Source organism: Nicotiana attenuata, unplaced genomic scaffold, assembly GCF_001879085.1.
Source record: "Nicotiana attenuata strain UT unplaced genomic scaffold, NIATTr2, whole genome shotgun sequence".
Classification (NCBI taxonomy): Eukaryota; Viridiplantae; Streptophyta; class Magnoliopsida; order Solanales; family Solanaceae; genus Nicotiana; species Nicotiana attenuata.
The window spans coordinates 209,187-230,669 of record NW_017671782.1 but is presented as its reverse complement, the minus strand read 5'-3'; the positions used below and the strand labels follow the sequence as shown (position 1 = coordinate 230,669).

Sequence of the window (21,483 nt, the reverse complement as noted above, 5' to 3'; positions counted from 1 at the left end):
AACTCCAAAGACCTGCTGAAAGAGCAATCAATGCTCACTATCACGACCCATAACTCCTGGATCTGCACACAAGGTGCAGGGAGTAATGTGAGTATGCCAACTCAGTAAGTAATAAAAGTAAATAAAGACTGAGCAGTAAGAAAACACTTAATCCACGTCATAACACTACAACAAAACAATATATGTCCAAAACAGTACAGAAATCGTATACCTCGTAAAAACAGACTTAGTTTCAGTAAAACTTCCTTTAAAAACTTCTTTCAATAGTTTCAAACGAGTGATAAAAATAGTGAGTAAAACTGATAGAAAATGTAAACAGCCCCTCAGGCAAAAACATGTACCATAAACCGCCCCTCGGGCATAATATCAACAGGATCAGCCCCCCGGGCTACCTCACAATCACTCGTAATCAGCCCCTCGGGCATAACATGAATCAAGAACCGCCCCTCGGGCAAAACATGGATCAAGAACAGCCCATCAGGCAACAATATGAATCAACAACAGCCCCTCGAGCAACAATATGAATCAACAACAGCCCATCGGGCTACATCACATCACTCACACTAGGTACCCGCGCTCACTGTGGGTGTACAGACTCCGAAGGGGCTCCTACAGCCCAAGCGCTACAACAAGCCATCTCGTGGCATAATCAAATAGGCCCCCGGCCTCATAACAATCACAAGCCACCTTGTGGCATCAGTCAATGAGGCCCTCGACCTCACAATATCATGAATCAGTAACAACCTGCTGCGGCTTGCAGCCTGATCCCATAATATCCTCACAACACAGGCCCTCGGCCTCACTTAGTCAGAAATCTCTCAAGCCACTCGGGCAATAGTAAAACATGATGCTCAGCCCAAAATATCATTTAAAACATCAAAACGGGGTAAATACGGCTGAGCTATGAAAACAGTAAAGTACAGCATGACTGAGTACAAATATTAAGTCAAAACAGTGAGGAATAGTAGTGAAAAGCCCCTGAGGGTCCAAATAGTTGGCACTAGGCCCAAATATGGCATTCAGCCCAAAACATGATAATACTTTCCAAAATACAATAATAAAAAACAGTTTCCAATTAAATACGCGACTTAATAGTCATACGGGATGGACCAAGTCACGATCCCCAACGGTGCACGACCCCACGCTCGTCATCTAGCATGCGCGTCACCTCAAAGTAGCACAACGATGTGAAATCCAGGGTTTCATACCCTCAGGACAACATTTATAATCATTACTTACCTCAATCCGGTCCAAACTCTAACCCACGATGCCTTTGCCTCTCGAATCGGCCTCCAAATGCTCCGAATCTAGCCAAAATTAGTATTACATCATTAATACACGATAAAGGAACAAAGCCTAAACGGAAATAATCTAATCGACTCAAAAATCCCGAAATTGGCCAAAACCGACCCTCGGGCCCACGTCTCGGAATTCGATAAAAATCACATCACTAGAATCTTTATCCTCCCATGAGTCTATACATACAAGAACATCAAAATCGGACCTCAAATGGCCCCTCAAATCACTACTCAAAGCTCTCCAAAACTCAAGCCCTAACCTTCAATTTTAAACCCTTAAATCCCACAAATTTCATGTCTAATCAGTTAGAAATCACCCTAGGATCGAGTATTGAGTTCAAAAACCTTACCTACGAGGGTTACCCCTTGAATCCCTCTTCAATTCCTCTCAAAAGCTCCAAGTCCGAACTCAAATGGTGGAAAAATGACCAAATTTCACGAAGAACTCAATTTATACTTTCTGCCCAGCAAAAACCGCACATGCGGTACCAATGACGCATCTGCGGTCCGCACCTGCGGACAAATCTCCGCTTCTGCGGATTCCACTTAAGAGAACCAACTTCCGCACCTGCGCCCCAGGCCTCGCACCTGGGGGCTCGCAGGTGCAGTTAATCATCCGCTCCTGCGGCCGCCTCCACGCGCCTGCGAACATCACATCTGCGGTCCCCAATCCGCAGGTGCGGAAACAACAGAAGCAGAAATTCTACAGCACAACTCAAAGTCCAAACTTTCCGACAACCACCCAAATCCGTCCCGAGGCCCTCGGGACCTCAACCAAATATGCCAACAAGTCACATATCATCATTCAAACTCATACCAACCCTCGGAACACTCAAAACAACGCCGAAACACCAAATCACCCTCGGATTCAAGCCTAAGGATTTCCAAACTTCTGAATTCCGCAACCGATCCAAAAACCTATCAAATCTCATCCGAATGACTTGAAATTTTGCACACACGTCACAAATGACACAACTGACCTACTCAAATTTTCGGAATTCTATTCCGACCCCGATATTAAGATTTCAACTGCCGATCGAAAAATGCCAAATTTCCAATTTTGCCAATTCAAGCCTAAATATACCACGGACCTCCAAATTGCATTCTGAACACGCTCTTAAGTCCAAAATCACCCAACGGAGCTAACCAAATCATTAAAATCCAAATCCGAGATCAAATACTAGAAAGTCAAGACTGGGTCAAACCTTTCAAATTTAAAGCTTTCAACCGAGAATCATTCTTCCATATCTGTTCCGATTATCCTAAAAACCAAAACCGACGATTTACATAAGTCATAATACATCTTACCAGGCTATTCATTCCCGAGAACTGGCGAGCAAAGTGCAAATGCTCAAAACGACCGGTCGGGTCGTTACAGAAGGACATGTCATTGCTTCAACTTACCGAGGACATAACCCATGATAAAAAGGTGTGGAAGTCGAGAATTAGGGTTGAAGGTTGACAGGTAGCCGTGAGTTTCTCATAGGCTTACCAGTAGTACTAGTACTATTCTTATATTATTTTATTCCCGATTCTTTATTATTAAATGTTGTGTCATTCCCTTCTGTTACCCTAATACATTGTAGTTACTATTATGTGTTGCTTTATTTTCACTGTTCCTTTGAGGCGATGGTCTATCAGAATCAACCTCTCTATCTTTATAAGGTAAGGATAAGGTCTGTGTACATACTACCTTTCAAGACCCGACTTATGGGATTATATTGGATTTATTGTTGTTGTAGACATTATTCTAAAGTTTAAAAACTAAAAATTTTAAAGAGTTTTTGTTTGAACTATTTTTTCAGAAGAAGTGGAGTTTTCTATTTTTCACAAGATTTGAAACTGAATTAGGAAATCTTTTTTTAAAAGTCTGCTTCTTTTTCGGGTAAAAACAAGTATCAGACAAACATTTTATTGTAAAAAATATATTAGCAATTTTTTTAATTTTATAATGGGAGAATAGCATGATCGACACTTGTACTTATTTGGTTTTGACATTCCAGTCCTCCTATTTCACAAAGTTTCACCAGAAGCACTTATAGTTGTTCAAAAGCAGGGTTTTAAACCCTTTTGACCTCTTGTGTTCTTCAAACGCGTGGCATGGATGACACATCAATGCCCACATCAGATTTTCTATAACACAACATTAATAAAAAAATGTATCGTATTATTTAAAAAATATTAATCTGCCCTTTGTCCATTCCACCACCATCATCCTACCCCACTATTTCCATTCTCCAACCATTCAACATACCTTTACCATCATCTTACAAATATCCTACAAGTATAATGTTTCGATACAAATAATCAAGAGGACGAATCCATCAAACTCTCTGCATTTAGCCACATTATTACGTGCTTGCAATTTAAGATTTCAATCAAATAACATATTCTTCATGAAAATTCTATTATTCAGAATGCAAAATAGCAGCCTCAATAAAATCGAATGGTCCCGTCGATGAGTCGATGACCACTATTCCACTCCCTTATTCTTTATTTTTCCAACCCAGCTCTTAAAAATTACCTCACCACCAATGATTGTGATCCCTCTCCGACCACCCTTTAACTGAAAAACTTCTTCACGGCCAACACTCCATCATAGCACTACCAATCAACCATAAAGATTATCAATCAGAAATGACTCGCCAAAAAAATCATCATCGGAAACTCCACCTAAAATTATTTGAGATTCCTCTACCGAAAATCTTACCAGAAAAGGATTCTGCTGGGGATCTGTTTCAATTTTCTATTTATTTTCCTTGCAAAAACTCGTCTTCAGAAGCGGGGGAAGAAAATGAGGGAGGTAGGAAATGATTTCTCACTAAAAGTTGCTCAATCTTGGGGTGTTTTCAAATCTCGGCGATGAGTAGAGCTGTTAATATAGCGGGCTGGGCTGGGCTATCCCACCATTTTGATGGGCCTTATAATGGTTAGCCCAACCTAGCCCATGTGGGCCGCGGGCCCCCACGGACGGCCCATTATTTTTTAAAATATAATCTTATATTTTTTCTTTAAGTAATAACCTAAAAGAATTATTTAAAAGTTAAAACATATCTTTTTGGAAATTTTCGCAAAACTTATTAACTTTTTATACTGTTCTAATATATTACAATAAACACTAAAAAGGTAAAAGACAAGATTATATTTCATTCATTAAAAGTCATAACTCAAAACAAACTATTCAGGAGAACGTCTATGATGCTTATGAAATATATTTATTTTGTCCAACTCAGCTATTAAGTTGTCACATAAATATGGTCAATGGTCATATGAGTTTAAAATATTATTTTTAAACAAATATAAATATTTGGATGAAACTTTGTGAAATAGAAGGCTCGGAATATCAAAATCAAACAAGTACAAGTGTATTGCCTTTTATAATCGACCACAAAACTAATGACTCAAAAGGGAATAAATACCAGCCACATCACTTTACCAATTTATCCTTTAAGTGGGACCCATTACATGCCACGTAATCACCACGCTGTCAGATGTCTCCCCATATTAGCCCAACACATAAATTCCTAAAATAAGAAAACAGTCATATCATATCATATCTATAACTTTGGCTAAACTCAAAACCCTAGCTCAAACCCCGTTTGCCTCCATTTTCATTCCATCAACAAAAACCTAAGTTTATACTCAGGTTAGTTCCTTGCATTTTCGATAACCCTTTTCATTATTTCTAGCATTATCCCTTTTCTCATTCCCCTTTGTTTACTTCAGTTTCAATTTTTATTTTTATTTTTCAGCTTGAGACATTTGATAACTATGTCGGACGACGAGAGAGAAGAGAAAGAGTTGGATCTGACAAGTCCTGAGGTTGTTACTAAGTACAAAAGTGCTGCCGAAATCGTTAACAGTTAATATCCTTCAACCCCCTCTTGTTGTTTTTCTCATTTTTTTGTCATTTTCTGCTTTCTTGCTTGTTAAAAAATAGAATCTTTACATGTCTTTTATGTGCCCCTTTTGATTTTTCGGATTAAAACTTGTCCCCTACTAAATGGGGTTAATCTATTGGGTTGTGAAATAAGAGAGAAAAACAATTTCAGTATCTATCCAGACATTGATTTCTAAAATTTTTGGTCAAAATTTGCATTTTAGAGAATGCATAAGAACGTCACGAGCTCAAACCGTGCTGTAGGCAGAAGCCTGGTATATTTAAGTGAAGAAGGATGAAAGGGGTGGGCCTATTATCCACTGAGAATCGAACTGTGCACCAGCTGACCCTTGGGGATCTCTTGATATTAAAGAAAGTTACGAACTTTTGCATTAAAAATTTTCGAAGTATGTGAAAAAAAATTCCTAGTGAAAAGCAGTTTATACCCCAAATAGTATTTTATTAAAAGTAAAAATGGAGAGAAAAAACAGTTTGACACCTATATAATAATGATGCCATATAAAATGAAACAAAGGATGTTTTAAATTTTGGTATTTTGCTATTAATTTTGCAGAGGCTCGGCAGTTGGTGGTGTCTGAATGCAAGCCAAAAGCAAGGATAGTTGATCTTTGTGAAAAAGGAGATGCCTTCATCAAAGAGTATGAACTTTTCTCGCTTTATATCTTCTCAACGGATTTTGTATTTTAGAATTGGTGACATACGTGATGTATAGATGTCTGTTTGACGAGTAAATTCTGGTACAGGCAAACTGGGAATATGTACAAGAATGTGAAGAAGAAAATCGAAAGGGGTGTGGCATTTCCCACCTGCATTTCAGTTAACAATACTGTGTGCCATTTTTCTCCACTGTCTAGTGACGAGACAGTATTGGAAGAAGGTGATATGGTGAAGATGTAAGTAATAATTTAGAGCACTTTGAGTTGATCATTTTTTTTGTTATGATTGCGCATGGTAGGAAAGAGAAGTGTAGATTTGTACGTGAAATTTGGCTCTGAATTCAATAGAAGAACAGTTTATTTATTTGGGATAATTACGTTTTTGGGTCAACCCAAAAAATAATAGCTGGCAAATGTATATGTTTTGTATATTAAGTACAAGTATATATATATATATATATATATATATATATATATATATAATATACATATCATATACATAATCAGTATATGTGTTTTGTATATTTGAGCTGCCTCCTGTAATTATTTTGGGCCGCCTGGCCAAAAATGAGAAAAATACTCCTGATCCCATTCTTATTCAATGAGATTTAATTGTTTATTGCTGAACATGAAGTTGTTTTTTGATAACTTAACTGTCTTTTACTGTATTTTGGAATTAGATGATCTGTTTGTAAGAGTAAGACATGGTTATTTTTGTGCAGTGATATGGGGTGTCATATAGATGGCTTTATTGCTGTAGTTGGTCATACACATGTGCTCCAGGAAGGACCAGTTACTGGTAGAGCAGCTGACGTTGTTGCGGCTGCTAATACAGCTGCTGAAGTTGCTCTGAGGCTTGTGAGACCAGGAAGGAAGGTAATGTTTAATCTAACTCTTGTTTAATCCAACTAGAAAAACTCACATTGGGTTTAGGTTGAATGTGGGGACTGTTCTTATTTTACTGGAGGTGTTTGTGTCCTAGAAAAATCGGAATTTATGCTTGTGGAAATTATTGAGTAATCGGAGATGAAAAAGAGGACTCAGATGAGTTGTGGTTAGGGGTGAAATGCCCCTCGCACCTAGAGCTAGATGGTTCTTCTTGAAATGCATTAAGGCGCAGCAGTTAACTGGACATCTAGGGGTCAAACACTCCAATTGATTTTCCTTGGTGCCTAACATAATGCATGAAAGGATTCGTAGGAAATCCTTTGATAACCCGGATTCCTATTTCTCAATGATATTCCATGATCAAGATAATTGGCTGAATCCCGTGAAACACCATAATGCTAGGGTATTAGATGTTATATATTGGAGGATATTGGGAAATGTTTTTTTGTTGAGACGTGCTTTTCAAACTTTAGATACCACCACATATATGCAGTGGTTGGCGATGACAATATCATTCCCTTATGGAGATTGCGTGAGTATCAATGTCGGTCAAGTACCAGCTGCTAAAGAATACTGTAAGTTTAGTTCAGTGTTTAACCTGAAAATATGCTTATCTATTGTTCTAAAATAATAGTCTTAGTTTAATCCTTTGAAAGGATTGGTTTCCCAGTTATGCGTCAAAGAATACCTTCATATCTACAAGTTTGCGTATGACAATGAGTTTTGGGTGGGTTTGAATGAATATGTCGATAAGGTCATTGAATTATCCAAATGTACCCCAGATATGGCTTACTGACAACCTAAGCTTGAGATCCAAGCTGATGGCTTCTCTTTGATTACAAAATAGTCTTCTCTGTTCCAAAGGTTAGGTCTTTCAAAATAATATGTCCATGATTTTTTCTGCTAACTAGTAGTAATTATATTTCATCCCAGCGCCTTTACTGAATAAGTGTGTCAGTTTGCTCATAGTTTAGCTGAAAGGAGATTGTTAACCATGCTCTACTTCTAGATCTGCTAAGTATCTTATGTATGATGTACGATGTTATTATCTTCAATATTTGCTGCTCTACTTTTTGTCTGATGACATCTCTTGCTACAAAACTTGCTTAGTTGCATCTTGCATAACTGCTATGACATAGTAGATGATTCTCACATGTTTGTCAGAAAAGAAATTTCAATTTTTTTTTGTTTTGTTTGAAGCATCCTAACTGCACTACTATGTTGATATATTTCTTTGATTGAAAGAAACCTAGCAGGTTTTATCAAAGACACTAATTGTTGATGTGGACATTTGCTCATTATGCTTAGTAAACATGCTATATTTTCCCCTGCTTTTTCAACCTTGTATTCTTATATCATCTTTATCAGCAGTCTGCCCCTTAGCTACTTAAATACTGTCAATAAACGGTTGTGAAAAGCATGGAAAAGTACAGTCAGAAACCTCAAAGATACTTTTAACTGGGAGAAGAAATTTTTATCTTAGGTAGTAGTTTTTTCCCTGAAAACAATTGATTTGTTTTTTTTAAATGAAACAGATAAATGATTGTACTCTGATCTGTTTCCAGAAAAAAATATAGATAATAGAAAACATGAAAAAAGTAGTAAGTGTTTTGGGATGGAAAACTGTGGCCAGATTTTTGCCTTGTCAAAAACTGTGGCAACAGTTGCGAAAACGGAAAGGGTAGAGTGTTTTGGTACCATATTTTTTTCTTTCTGAGGCAGTTATTCCCTTTCAACCAAAAGAATCCTTTTTTTTATGTTAGAAATAGATTTAGTTGCACAAAAAGATGTATACTTGGCCTCTTAGAATCCCTACAAGACTAGAAAGGGATGTCTATTTTTCCATATTTCCTAGTCTGCTAGTGCTAGAAGTAGATCTGAGGGTCAAAATTGAACATCCAAGTGAACTTTATAGACTTCTGGACCAAAGGTTTGTTTGACTTGAATCTTTATCCAGCTCTAGACGCAAGACCTTTCAGTCTCAAGTCTTGGAAAGCAGATCAGTTCTAGTCGTAATTAGTTTAAAAAGCCTAATATGCTAATATTCTGCTGTTAGGTGGTGGTTACTTATTGTTATATGATTATGTATGTTATAAAAGTGTAAAATTGTTCTTAAACGAAGTGTTCATTGTTACAAGTAGTAGTTAAATGTCTTTTGTTGCTATTGTCTTCTAGTTGCCTCAGTATGCTGTGTAGTAGTAAGTGTTTCTGCATTGGTCGTGGTTTAGTGTATTGAAATGCTAAAATAGGCGAATTAATGTTCAGGATATAGCTTCAATAGAGGCTATAAAACTTTTCATTGCGTGAAGATGATTGCATGCCTTTTCTTATGTCTTGTTGTTTCAACATTCATCCCAGTAGTTTCTTTTTTAAGCTACTTGTTTCAGGGCTCTAAATGTTTCTGTTAAATACTTATTGTTCAGTTTCTTTGACGTTGCAGAACTCGGATGTAACAGAAGCTATTCAGAAAGTTGCTGCAGCATATGACTGCAAGATTGTTGAGGGTGTTTTAAGCCATCAAATGAAGCAGTTTGTGATTGACGGAAACAAAGTTGTGTTAAGTGTGTCCAATCCTGAAACGAGAGTAGATGATGCAGAATTTGAGGAGAATGAGGTCTATTCAATTGACATTGTAACAAGCACTGGTGAAGGGAAGGTAAATGTTGCAATGTTTGATGCCTGAAAATTACATGGAGACTAAATATTTTCAATTGAATCTCAAAATTTTGCAGCCAAAGTTGTTGGATGAGAAACAAACAACTATCTACAAGAGAGCTGTAGATAAAAGCTACAACCTGAAGATGAAAGCGTCAAGGTTTATTTTCAGTGAAATCAGTCAGAAGTTTCCTGTCATGCCATTTACAGCAAGGTTGTTGCGATTTTCAATATTTTCTCATGTAACAATATGTTGTAGTAAATATATACTCCCTCTGTTTGAATTTGTTTGAAACATTTCAAGGTACGAGGGTTAAATTGACTAATTTTCTGTATGATTCGGACATAGATTCTTTAAGTTTTTTGAAATAAAATTTCCATATTTAGAAACTACATAAAAAGGATTATAAGTCGCAATAGTTAACAATTCAAAATATTTAAAAACTATTTGCAAAATTTATGGTCAAAGAAAACATTGTCTGACTCCTTAAATAGTAATTGGTTCATTCTTTTTGAAACAGGGGGAATAAATTTTCATGATTATCATGCTGTTTTCTTGTTCTTCTTTACTTGAACAGGGATTTGGAGGAGAAGAGAGCTCGTTTGGGACTCGTTGAATGTGTTAACCATGAGCTTTTGCAGCCCTATCCTGTTCTACATGAGAAACCTGGTGCGCACCATATTAGCTCTCAGTTCTTTAATGCAATGCTATGCTTAAGCAGTATATTGTTCCTGTATTCTTACTGAAACTCCATTTCCAGATAATGTTCCTTTCCTTTATTTTTTTCTTGTGTTGATTTGCAGGTGATTTGGTTGCTCACATAAAATTCACAGTGCTGTTGATGCCTAACGGGTCAGATAGGATCACAACTCATACTCTCCAGGAGCTGAAACCTGCTAAGACAATAGACGATGAACCTGAAATCAAGACCTGGTTAGCCCTTCCCGTAAAAAGCAAGAAGAAAGGCGGCGGGAAGAAAAAGAAAGGTGAGTTTAAAAAAGCATTTGATAAATAAGTGAATTAATGTAGTGTTTGATTCATCGTGAAACAAGCATGTTCTTGGAGATAAATGTAGTAATATGATGGAAATATGGAGGATAATATTTGACTATGTAACCAGTAATTGCTTTTAATGGAATAAAAAGATGGATACCAATTAGTTGAGATTAAGTTTAGTCATGTAGTACGTTACTATATGTCCAATAACTTGTAGGAGTTTTAGTCCTCTCAGAGATTTATATGCCACTAGAGAATACATAGAATTCCTCTAGTGTTTTTTTTTTTTAAATTTTATTCGGACGAAGATGAGTTTAAATGGAGCGACTTGAATAGTGACGATTTTTATAGTCGATCCCAACTTGCTTGGAATTGAAGCGTAGTTGTAACTGGCGATTGTTTTGAATTCTCACGATATCTATCCACCCTTTGATTTGCAGCGAAGAAAGGTGAGAAGACAGAAGACTCATCCCAAGCTGAACCAATGGAAGGAGAATCAAATGGTGCTGAATCTTGATATGTTGCTGGAGCTTAATTTGATTCAATTCCAAGAACTATTTGTTGATTGTTAGTTAAATGTGGGATATTGAGGTAGTTGTGGATCTTCTTTTGCGGCCTTTTGCAATACAAGAATGGCATGGACAGTTGTTGTCCTTGTCCTTGTCTTGACACTTTTGTCATGTTAGAATTATTCAGTGGGGTTTTCAATGCTATAATGCTCTATTATCAAAAGCTTAAATAAGATGTTTTGTATTCTTCTCAATTTTGAACTAGGATAGCTGAGAGTTGTTTGTGATATTAACAAAAAATTAACAGTGAATGCTTATCCGTAAATCTCTCTATAACAGTCTCGTTCTGATATCTTTTCACTATTATAGTGAAATGTTCTTATAGACAACATATATTAAAACATAACATGAATTGTTCCAAAGAAAACTTGGCCGTTATAGTGAATTATTATTATAAAGGATAATTGTTGTAGAGGTCTAACTATATAAGGTAGCATCCAAGGGTGTTTGCTGAAGGGGCGAAAATCATGAGGTTGAGGGCTTAAAGCTTCGTTTGAAATGATGTGGTAGAAAGCTTCGTTTGAAGGACAAGATCCGTTGTGAATTTGTACATCCACCATTTTATGTAGGAATGAAGGTGCTCTTGGCTCGATATCATTTGTTCTAGACACAAAATATGTCAAGTGATTTCTTTTTTTAGCTGCATAATGTTTAATGAAGAGAGTTGTTCGATAGTAATTCAAATGATATTATAAACTGTCTTCATATTTTTCTATAACGCAACAACCATCATAAAATAAATTAGACGCGAATGAAACAACAAGTATGAAAAATATAAGAAATATATTACGTTCATGTGTACGTATCTGTGTATCTGTTCGTCATTATAAGTCTCAAGAAGATTATTGTTCTTAACAATTTGGTAGAGCACTAAGGGGTGGAGATAGAGTGTGAGTTATATGTTCATTTCATCATTATTGATTCGGATCTTGTAGGCAGTAAATTTGTTTAATAAATAAATAAAAAGTATAAATTTTGAATCCAATTCATTATTGATTCGAATCCAATAAATTAAATGAGTTATGGTATAATTGTGAACCTATAAAGTTCAATTTTTGAATCCTATCTTTGAAGCATTATCTCCATGATGCTAAGTTCAAACAACTTCCAGCCACTTTAATTTCATTAGTTAACATTAAATAATAATAATAATAATAATAATAATAATAATAATAATAATAATAATAATAATAATAATAATAATAATAATAATAATAGTTTAACTCGCCTATTTTGAATTACTTCATTCTATTTAAAAGAAATTGGAGTAATAATTAATTATTAAAGAAACCCTATTCATTCAAACCCCTCAAGAAATCCTATATAAAACCCTTGGTCCTTGGAGATCATTCCATTCATTAATCAAACGGTTTGATTCAAACCTCTGCTCCACTGTTTTGACTCTCTACAATCCTCTCTGCATCACATCCAATTATCAATGGCAACCACTGAGCCTAAACTCGAGAACAGGGAAGAGGAAGAAGAAGCAGCCGGAGCCGATGATGAAGATACCGGAGCTCAGGTTGCCCCAATTGTCAAGCTTGAGGAAGTTACTGTTTCAACTGGCGAGGAGAATGAAGATCCCATCATCGATTTGTAATTCTCTTTCTCTTTATTGTGTCAATTGATCTAAAATTAGGGTTTAATTAATTACGCAATTGATCAAATCTGTCATTTTCGATAGTCCTTCAAGTGGAATCTAGGATTTGAACTTTATGGATTCGATTCAGGATTCTACTTTGAACTCATTTGATTTACTGGGGTCGAAATCAGTTGTTTGTACTTATTTAGTGTATTTTTTAAACAACACATATACAGGGTCGAGTCAAAGCTATCGGATCAATGACCCAGTTTATAAAATATGTCTGTTTTTATATATTCTTCCGTTAGAATGATGTTGGAATTTGTAGGGCGAGTATCAACACAGTTAATTTGCACGGAAATCTGTTTATTGCTTGTCCATTAATCCAATTCTAGGGTTAGTTAATAACCCAATTATTCAAATATGCTATTTTAGATACTTCTTCCAAAATAGAATGACTGAGCTTGGATTACATGTGTCAACACATTTAACTTTTAGTGGGAATCTCTTTGTTGGTTGTCCAGTAATTCGATTTAAATGTTCCCTTATTTAAAAGAAGATTGGTGGAGTACAAGGGTCAAAGTAGTTAAATATCTGCACCCAGTGGCGGATCCGGGATTTGAATTTTATGGGTTACGGATTCTAGCATATCGACCTCAAGTGCTAATAAGTGGGTTTGGAATTTAATATTTGTTCATAGTTTTGGTCAAAGCTTCTGGGTTTGGTCGAACCATATGTTACGCCCCTGTCCATACGGATCTCTTTATTACTTGTCCATTAATCCAATTCTAGGGTCAATTAGTAACCTAGTTGTTCAAAGAATGGCTGCTTCAAAGTATAAGTGCCAATGCAGACAATTAGTCCGCCCCAAATCTGTTCATTGCTTTTGCATTTATCCAATTCTAGGGTCCGGAGTATGAGTGTCAGTGCAGTAAATTTTCCGTCTGAATCTGTTTATTGCTTGCCTGTTGATCCAATTCTAGGGTTAATTAATAAACCATTTTCCCAAATCTGCTGTTTAGTGCTCTCGCCTTCCAAATGTAGATGGAGGGTCTCGAGTAGGAGTGTCGATGCTGTTAATTTGTTGTGTGATTTCGGATCTGATTTTCTTCTTCTCTTTTGAAATAAAATTTGCAGGAAAGCCAAGCTTTATAGGTTCGATAAAGATGGGAATCAGTGGAAAGAGAGAGGTGCTGGAACTGTGAAGCTATTGAAGCATAAGGAAACTGGCAAAGTTCGCCTTGTTATGCGCCAATCCAAGACCCTTAAGATCTGTGCCAACCACCTTGGTCTGTTTTTCTTTTAAAGAAAATTGTTTTTGGGGGCCCTCCTTATTATATGAATATTTCATGACAATTCCTGCTAGAGCATTCTATAAAGGGTAAAGGGTAAAGTATCTAAAAGGTGTCAATCTTTTTAGAATTGAACAAATTGGAAAGAGTGTCATATATAGAGGAATATAAGAGGTATTAAATAATATTATACTCCCTATATCTATAAAAGGATGACGAGATTTTGACTACATGCATAAAAAATGTAAATTCAGTGTAAAGTAGGATATAGATTTCTCAACCTTTTTGAAATTGAATTTACTATTTTATGATCTGTTGACTTAGCAGGAATCGTTTGAGTTAGGAAAGAGATTTGTATGTTAGTGTAGATATGTGATTTAGGGAATCTGTAGTTTTAAAGGACCCCTAATTTGTCAAAGAAATTATTGAGTATTCTAATGAAACTTGTTCGAATGAAGTATAATGAATATAGAGGATCTTTATAGCAGTTTACAGTGTAGTTACTTTTGTCCTAATTCTCGTTATGAATCAGTTTCATTTGCTTGGGTGATCTGAAATATAGTTTCTCTTCTCATTCTTTTTTTGGGGTTTATTTTTTCTTGACGAGTATATGTTTTGGACGTGTTATCCAGTTCTCCCAACGATGACGCTTCAGGAACATGCTGGAAATGAGAAGTCTTGCTTGTGGCATGCACCAGATTTTGCGGATGGTGAACTGAAAGATGAGCTTTTCTGCCTCAGATTTGCATCTATCGAGAGTCAGTAATCTCAACTCTGGATCACTATCTTTATCTACTTGTTTCTAAGTTTTCTTGTTAGTTGGATGGAGGTCTAGCAAATTAGTGAAGACAATACTTGATAGTTTCTCATTCATCAATCCTTTTTCTGCCCTGTTAGCACATCATTATAGAAGTTTTCTTTATCACTATCAATCTAGAGGAGTTATCATAATTAAATGTTTGTTATATGCTTCGTACAAAAATTTGACTAGTAGGCACGAAATAAATGTTAGTGAAGTTATTAAGCTTGTAGATAAATTAGGCTATGAAATAATCAAAAAGATACGAGAGCAAGAAATAAATTAATATCAACTAAAACATGGGCAAAGAATGGAAACACTGTTTTATCCCATGTGTTGGGCAGCAGTAGCGCTGAGGGGTTGGGGTGGTGGTTGGCTGACTGAGGGTGGGGAAAGGGAATAGGTGAGATTTTTTTTTTTGGGGGGATGGGGGGTGGGGGGTTTAAGGAGAGGGAAACAGTACTTTTCAATCTTATGTGACGCAAAAAACACTAGGTGATTTCTTTCCATCTGCCTAAACCTTGGTGGGCAGAGTTACCCGGTACTTGTGCTGGTGGGAGGTAGCAAGTACATAGAGGATTAGTTGAGATGCACACAAGCGCACCGGACATCATCTTTATGAAAAAAAAGAGTCAAATATCCCAGCAGATGCCTGAGCTAATCATAAGGTTAATTTTTACCTCAAAAAGCTTTATATGTATATGTTATTAGTTGATAAATCAGAACAAGGAAGTTTGCTGCACGTGTTTCACATTGGACTTGTGAGTTGGTCAAAAGGTGAATAAGCACAGAGTCCATCGCCAAGCTAAATGCACGTGGAGTGTTTCCTCTTCATCTAAAGTGAAATGAATATATGGAACATGATTAATTTTTTCCATCTCAGATCTTTAGTCTAAAACTGACCTGTTTTCGTCATTCTTCCTCGAAACTCAAGGCTGCAAATTAGCTGATGGTTTCAACCATCACTCTTTCCACTGTAAACCAAAGCCCTAACTTCTGTGTGAAACAAACCTGCTGTCCCTACTGTCCAAAAAGAAAGGGGAAAAAACCTAGTATATTTTGTTTGTTTTTGTATATGCATGTCTGCAGATGTGTAAGTTGAATGTGATTCAGATAGAAAATCTTGGTTGATAAGTTGGAATAGAACTTGGAAGGAGTAAACCTTGTTAGGAGTATAGGAATTTGCTCAGCCAATCTGGATACTTCTTTTTTTTGGTTTTGATAACCATGGTGTCCAGGCCAACTTGTGTGCATCTCGACTAATTCCACAGGACACCAGCTACCTCCCATCATTTCATAGTTATCAACCTACTTCATTGACCACTAAGCTACACTCTTGGCTGTACCTCTGGATACATCTAAAACTCATGAATTGATGAGTTTATTCTTAAATGTTCTGCTAACTCAATATTTAGAGTGATTTTACTTTTGAAATTTGTGCTTTAGGATATAGGTTAGTATCCCCTTTTTGGCCATGCCATACCTCAGGCCCATGAACAGTAGGCCTACAACTTCATTGATGTAACCGGGAGAATAAAGAGCAAAAGGAGGTAAAACAAAATAGGCTGAATGGGACTTTCCTTTGCTAGAATCATCCGTGCGCCCAAAGCCTAGTCTTTGCTTGATTGATATTCCCGAGAATTTATGCGTCATATTTCTTAGTTGAGGTCTCTGTTGGCATCTAGAGAGAACTGAGCTTGGATGTTTCATGGAATCGAAATATATCTCCATGGCTATGGTGGTGAAAGACCATGGTCAGTAAAGTATCCAATGAGTAATATTTTCTTAGCTTAATTTTTTGTGAATGGTTGCTTTTTCATGGGCTTGAGGAACGTTTTGGATTATAAGGTGTGGAATGCAACTCTGGCTGAGTGTGAATATAATCTTATGATTCATTAGGTCTGTAACAAGCTGATTGTATTATGCATCAGTTGCATACATCACTGCATGTTTGCCTTGAGGGGTTGGAGTTACAGTATTTGACATTTATATGATTAGATAATTGTCTAGACACTTCAATGGAGAGGGGTCGTACAAGTGTGATGTCTTAAATTTTAACACTGTTCCTCTGTTCTTTCCCTTTCTCTTGTCCGGTATGATGTTTTAATCTGACATCTTTTTCTTCTTAGATTGCAAGTCCTTCATGGAGATGTTTCAAGAGGTTGCTGAATCACAAAAGAAAGAAGAAAATGAAGATGGATCTACTGCTGCTGGACTGCTTGAGAAGTTAAGTGTTGAAGATAAAAAGTCTGAAGACAAAAGCGAGGATAAAGCCGAAGACAAAACCAAGGAAGGGGATGGTAAGGATGAGAATCCATCCAAGGATACAGAGAAAAAGGATGAAAGTGCTTCAGACTGAGGGGTATGCATGCCATGCACTCGCCCTTGTAGTTTTGAGGTTCATAATGCCATTTCTTTGCCAACCAATTTGGGTGTACTTTTGGTCAATTTCAATGGGTGGTTAAGTGGAATTGTCTTTTGGTTTTTTTCTTGAGGTTGGGTTGGGGTTATGGGAACTGGGAATTGGTTGGCTTTGTTAGTCTATCATTGAGGCGTGTGAACGTTTACAGAAGTTGTCTCACTTTTAAGGTCAGGCTCTGTTTTCTGGTTGAAATATTGTCGAGTGGGTGTAACAATGGGTTTTGTCGTACGCAATGTAATTTTCATTAAGTAATGCTTCTGAGTTTTGAGTCCATTTTTACTTAAGGTTTCAGTTTGTTTTATATCTTGACTTCATAGTTGGGGATATTTGAAATGCTGGTTAATGCTGCTGCGTCATATTTTGATCTGTTTAAATTGTGCTTTTATGGACATATCCTTCTCATATCAAATATTGGGATGCTCAAGTTAATGGCTCTCTTGATTGAAGTTATGGGACGGTTGAGCTTGCCATGAAATAGGATTCTCTTTTTTAGTATTAGTCCTGCAGTTTCAGTTATATCCCTTGCAAAACAGTTACATGCACATGGTGTTTATGGCAAAACTAGAGGTGGCAAAATTAACTCATATTTTGGTAACGTATCCAACTATAAACTGAGTTAAGTAGCAAAGAGGCCATACCCTTCTCAAGACAAATGAGTAGCAAAAATGCCAACATTTAGTTTGGTCTACCTTGAGAATACGATTCCGGGTGAGATACTCGTGACACAGCATAGGCTATTGGCGATGGACATTGGTATTATGCGAAAGAGGAGGAAAAGGTTAGCTCGAGAAAGACCGAGAATCAGGTGGGGAGCCTTAACTAAGGATAAAGCCCAAGAGTTGGAGGGGCGGTTGTCGGCTATGGGAGCTTGGAGGAGCAGTGGTGACGCGAACACTATGTGGTCCGCGGCATCAGAATGTATAAGGGAGGCTGTGAGAGAGGTGTTAGGGGTCTCGACGGGTGTCTCTGGTGGGCACAAAGGAGACTGGTGGTGGAATGAAGTGGTCCAAGGTAAAGTGGAAGCGAAGAAGGCGGCGTACCTGAAGTTAGTGGGGAGCATAGGTGAGGAGGAGAGGCGAGCGTGCGTGGAGAGGTATAAGGTAGCTAGGAAGGAAGCTATGCTGGCGGTCACGGAGGCTAAGACTGCGGCTTATGGTCGTATGCACGAGGATCTAGGGAAAAAAGGCGGGGAGAAGAAGTTATTCCAGCTGGCCAAGTTGAGGGAGAGGAAGGCTCGGGATTTGGACCAAGTGAGATGCATCAAGGACGACGATGGTAGAGTATTGATGGAAGATGCGCAGATTAAGAGAAGATGGCAGACTTACTTTCATAAACTTCTGAATGAAGAAGTGGATCGGGATATTGTGGTAGGCGAATTGGAACATTCTGAGAGTCACCGTGACTTTGGGTACTGCGGGGGTATCAAGGTTGAGGAGGTCGTAGGAGCTATGCGTAAGATGAGTAGGGGTAGAGCGACCGGGCCAGACGAGATTCCGGTGGAATTTTGGAAGAGTGTGGGGAGAGCAGGTTTGGATTGGTTGACTGGGTTGTTTAATGTTATTTTTAAGGCGAAGAGGATGCTGGAGGAGTGTAGGTGGAGTACGGTAGTCCCATTGTATAAGAACAAAGGTGATATTCAGAGTTGTAACAATTATAGGGGTATGAAATTACTGAGTCATACCATGAAAGTGTGGGAGAGGGTGGTTGAAGCGAGGGTGAGGATGACAGTATCTATATCCAACAACCAGTTCGGATTCATACTGGGTCGTTCTACTACAGAAGCTATACACCTTGTTCGGAGGTTGGTGGAACTGTATAGAGAGAGGAAGAAGGATCTGCACATGTTGTTTATTGACCTAGAGAAAGCGTATGACAAGGTTCCTAGAGAAGTTCTCTGGAGATGCTTGGAGGCAAAAGGTGTGTCGGTCCCGTACATTATGGCGATTAAGGACGTGTACGATGGGGCTAAGACTCGGGTTAGGACAGTAGGAGTCGACTCTGACCATTTTCCGGTTGTAATGGGGTTACACCAAGGTTCTGCACTCAGTCCGTTCTTATTCGCCTTGGTGATGGACACGTTAACGCACCATATTCAAGGGGAGGTGCCATGGTGCATGCTATTCGCCGATGGCATAGTTCTGATTGATGAGTCGCGAGCCGGTCTTAACGAGAGGCTGGAGGTTTGGAGACAGACTCTTGAGTCTAAGGGTTTCAAGCTGAGCAGGACAAAGACGGAGTACCTGGAGTGTAAGTTCAGCGCTGACCCGGGGGAAGTGGGCGTGGATGTGAGGCTTGAATCACAGGTCATCCCAAGTAGAGGCAGCTTCAAGTACCCTGGGTTGGTTATCCAGGGGGGAGGGGAGATCGACGAGGATGTCACACATCGTATTGGGGTAGGATGGACGAAGTGGAGGTTAGCATCTGGAGTCCTGTGTGACAAGAGAGTGCCATCGATACTCAAAGGTAAGTTCTATAAAGCGGTGGTTAGACCGGCCACGATGTATGGGGCTGAGTGTTGGCCTATTAAGAACTCACATATCCAGAAGATGAAAGTAGCAGAAATGAGGATGTTGAGGTGGATGTGCGGGCACACTAGGATGGATAAGATTAGGAATGATGATATTCGAGAGAAGGTGCACGTGGCTCCCATTAATGACAAGATGCGAGAAGAGAGGCTCAGATGGTTCGGGCATGTTCAGAGGAGAAGCCCAGATGCTCCAGTAAGGAGGTGTGAGCGGCTAGTTGTGGAGGGAACGAGAAGAGGTAGAGGGCGACCTAAGAAGTATTGGGGAGAGGTGATCAGGCATGATATGGCGAGGCTTCAGATTTCCGAGGACATGACACTTGATAAGAAGTTGTGGAGGTCGAGTATTAAGGTTATAGGTTAGGAGGTAGTTGAGTCTTGCCTTACTAATACCTTTGTGAGACTAGTCTGATAGGGTTTTTGTCTAACATAACTAGTGGCAATGTTGTGTCTTACTATTTTTAGTGCAGGACCTATTTACTAGCTATCGGTTTTGCTTTGCATCTTTCTTCTGGATTTCATGTTGTTCCTATTTTTCTTATGATTTCTGTGGTGATACTAATATTGTCTACTTTTGTCCTTTTGTTCTCTTGAGCCGAGGGTCTTTCGGAAACAACCTCTCTACCCCTTAGGAATAAGGGTAAGGTCTGCGTACACACTACCCTCCCCAGACCCCACTAATAAGATTTTACTGGGTTGTTATTGTTGTTGTTGTACCTTGAGAATACACAAGAATGATACAACAACCAATTTAAATGCAAGACATGGAAAACAAAACGACCTTTACTTCATTCTGTAAAAACTAAGTGTAGAACTGTTGCAGGGAAAAATGTAGGGAGAAGTGAACTATTTAAATCCTCATTGCCATACGAAAGCATATGATGCTCCCTGTTGCATATTAGCTTACTGGGTTCGTCCGAACCCGTGCCTAATACGCTATTTCCGCCCTTGCAACAATTTCATACCATCCTACGAGTACAAGGCAATAGATCCTTGTGGTCCGGCCCTTCCCCGGACCCCGCGCATAGCGAGAGCTTAGTGCACCAGGCTGCCCTTTTAAGAGGATAAAAGATACCAGTAACTCTTTTTCATGGAATTTATCACGAAAGCTGTTGTTCCACAAACTTTTACAACCACTAATAAGCTATTTAAGCCAACTCGAATCAGCCTGATAAATGAAGATTTCAGGTGAATCAAACAGATGTACCAAAACCAACACTCACAAATCATAATATAACCTTAGGTTCTCAATCACAATTTGGCTACATAATCTATTTGATAAAACAGTGCAAACCTCTTCCTTCCCAGAAAAAGCCTAAAACACAGCATTTCATAAAGTAAAATTTGGTACTATGTCATAAGGGTAAGATAACAGGAACAAATAGTATAGTTACATAGACAAGTTCAAGATTATTACCTGCAGTAAATTCAAAAACTAAATACAAGGGAACTTTTCTGGTTTGTTGAACAGGAAACTACTTGCAATCTAGTCACCGAAAGCTTCCTCGGGGAAAATAATCACTGAATTTGTAGAGGATCTTGGGCAACCTACCACTTTCTCAGCCAATCGAACTAAATATCGAGACACACAGTTCATTGAACAGCTCTTGCACTTTCTTGATCTCCTCGATATAATTATGAACTTCTTCAAAACCATTGCATTCTTTAGAAGAAATTCAGAAAGTCTGAAAAGTTCATCGTAATCACGTTCAGGATCTTCCTTCAGACACATCCCTGAGGAGCTGACAACTTTAACATTCTTGAGGTTAGGAAACCCGAAGCTTGACAGCAAATGAATATCATCTCCTTTGACCAAATATCCTATCTCAAATGTGCATCGAAGAGGATTCAGCCGGAGAAAGAATATAGTCGAGATCAAATGCAGGTCTACAGTCAAATG

General features: G+C 38.1%; 2 protein-coding genes across 2 annotated transcripts; both read left to right on the top strand.

Annotated features, from left to right (window-relative positions):
• The first annotated feature begins 4,835 nt into the window (after positions 1-4,835).
• On the top strand, positions 4,836-11,158 carry LOC109210191 (ERBB-3 BINDING PROTEIN 1-like). The gene is made up of 10 exons (XM_019373564.1): positions 4,836-4,944; positions 5,051-5,160; positions 5,753-5,837; positions 5,943-6,092; positions 6,578-6,731; positions 9,184-9,399; positions 9,476-9,612; positions 9,977-10,068; positions 10,203-10,385; positions 10,836-11,158. Exons 2-10 carry the CDS (start codon positions 5,070-5,072, stop codon positions 10,910-10,912), a joined length of 1,185 nt encoding a protein of 394 aa, XP_019229109.1. The 5' UTR covers positions 4,836-4,944; positions 5,051-5,069; the 3' UTR covers positions 10,913-11,158.
• A 1,112-nt stretch (positions 11,159-12,270) lies between these two features.
• On the top strand, positions 12,271-17,415 carry LOC109210190 (ran-binding protein 1 homolog c-like). The gene is made up of 4 exons (XM_019373563.1): positions 12,271-12,560; positions 13,684-13,835; positions 14,471-14,596; positions 16,767-17,415. Exons 1-4 carry the CDS (start codon positions 12,403-12,405, stop codon positions 16,994-16,996), a joined length of 666 nt encoding a protein of 221 aa, XP_019229108.1. The 5' UTR covers positions 12,271-12,402; the 3' UTR covers positions 16,997-17,415.
• Positions 17,416-21,483: the final 4,068 nt, after the last annotated feature.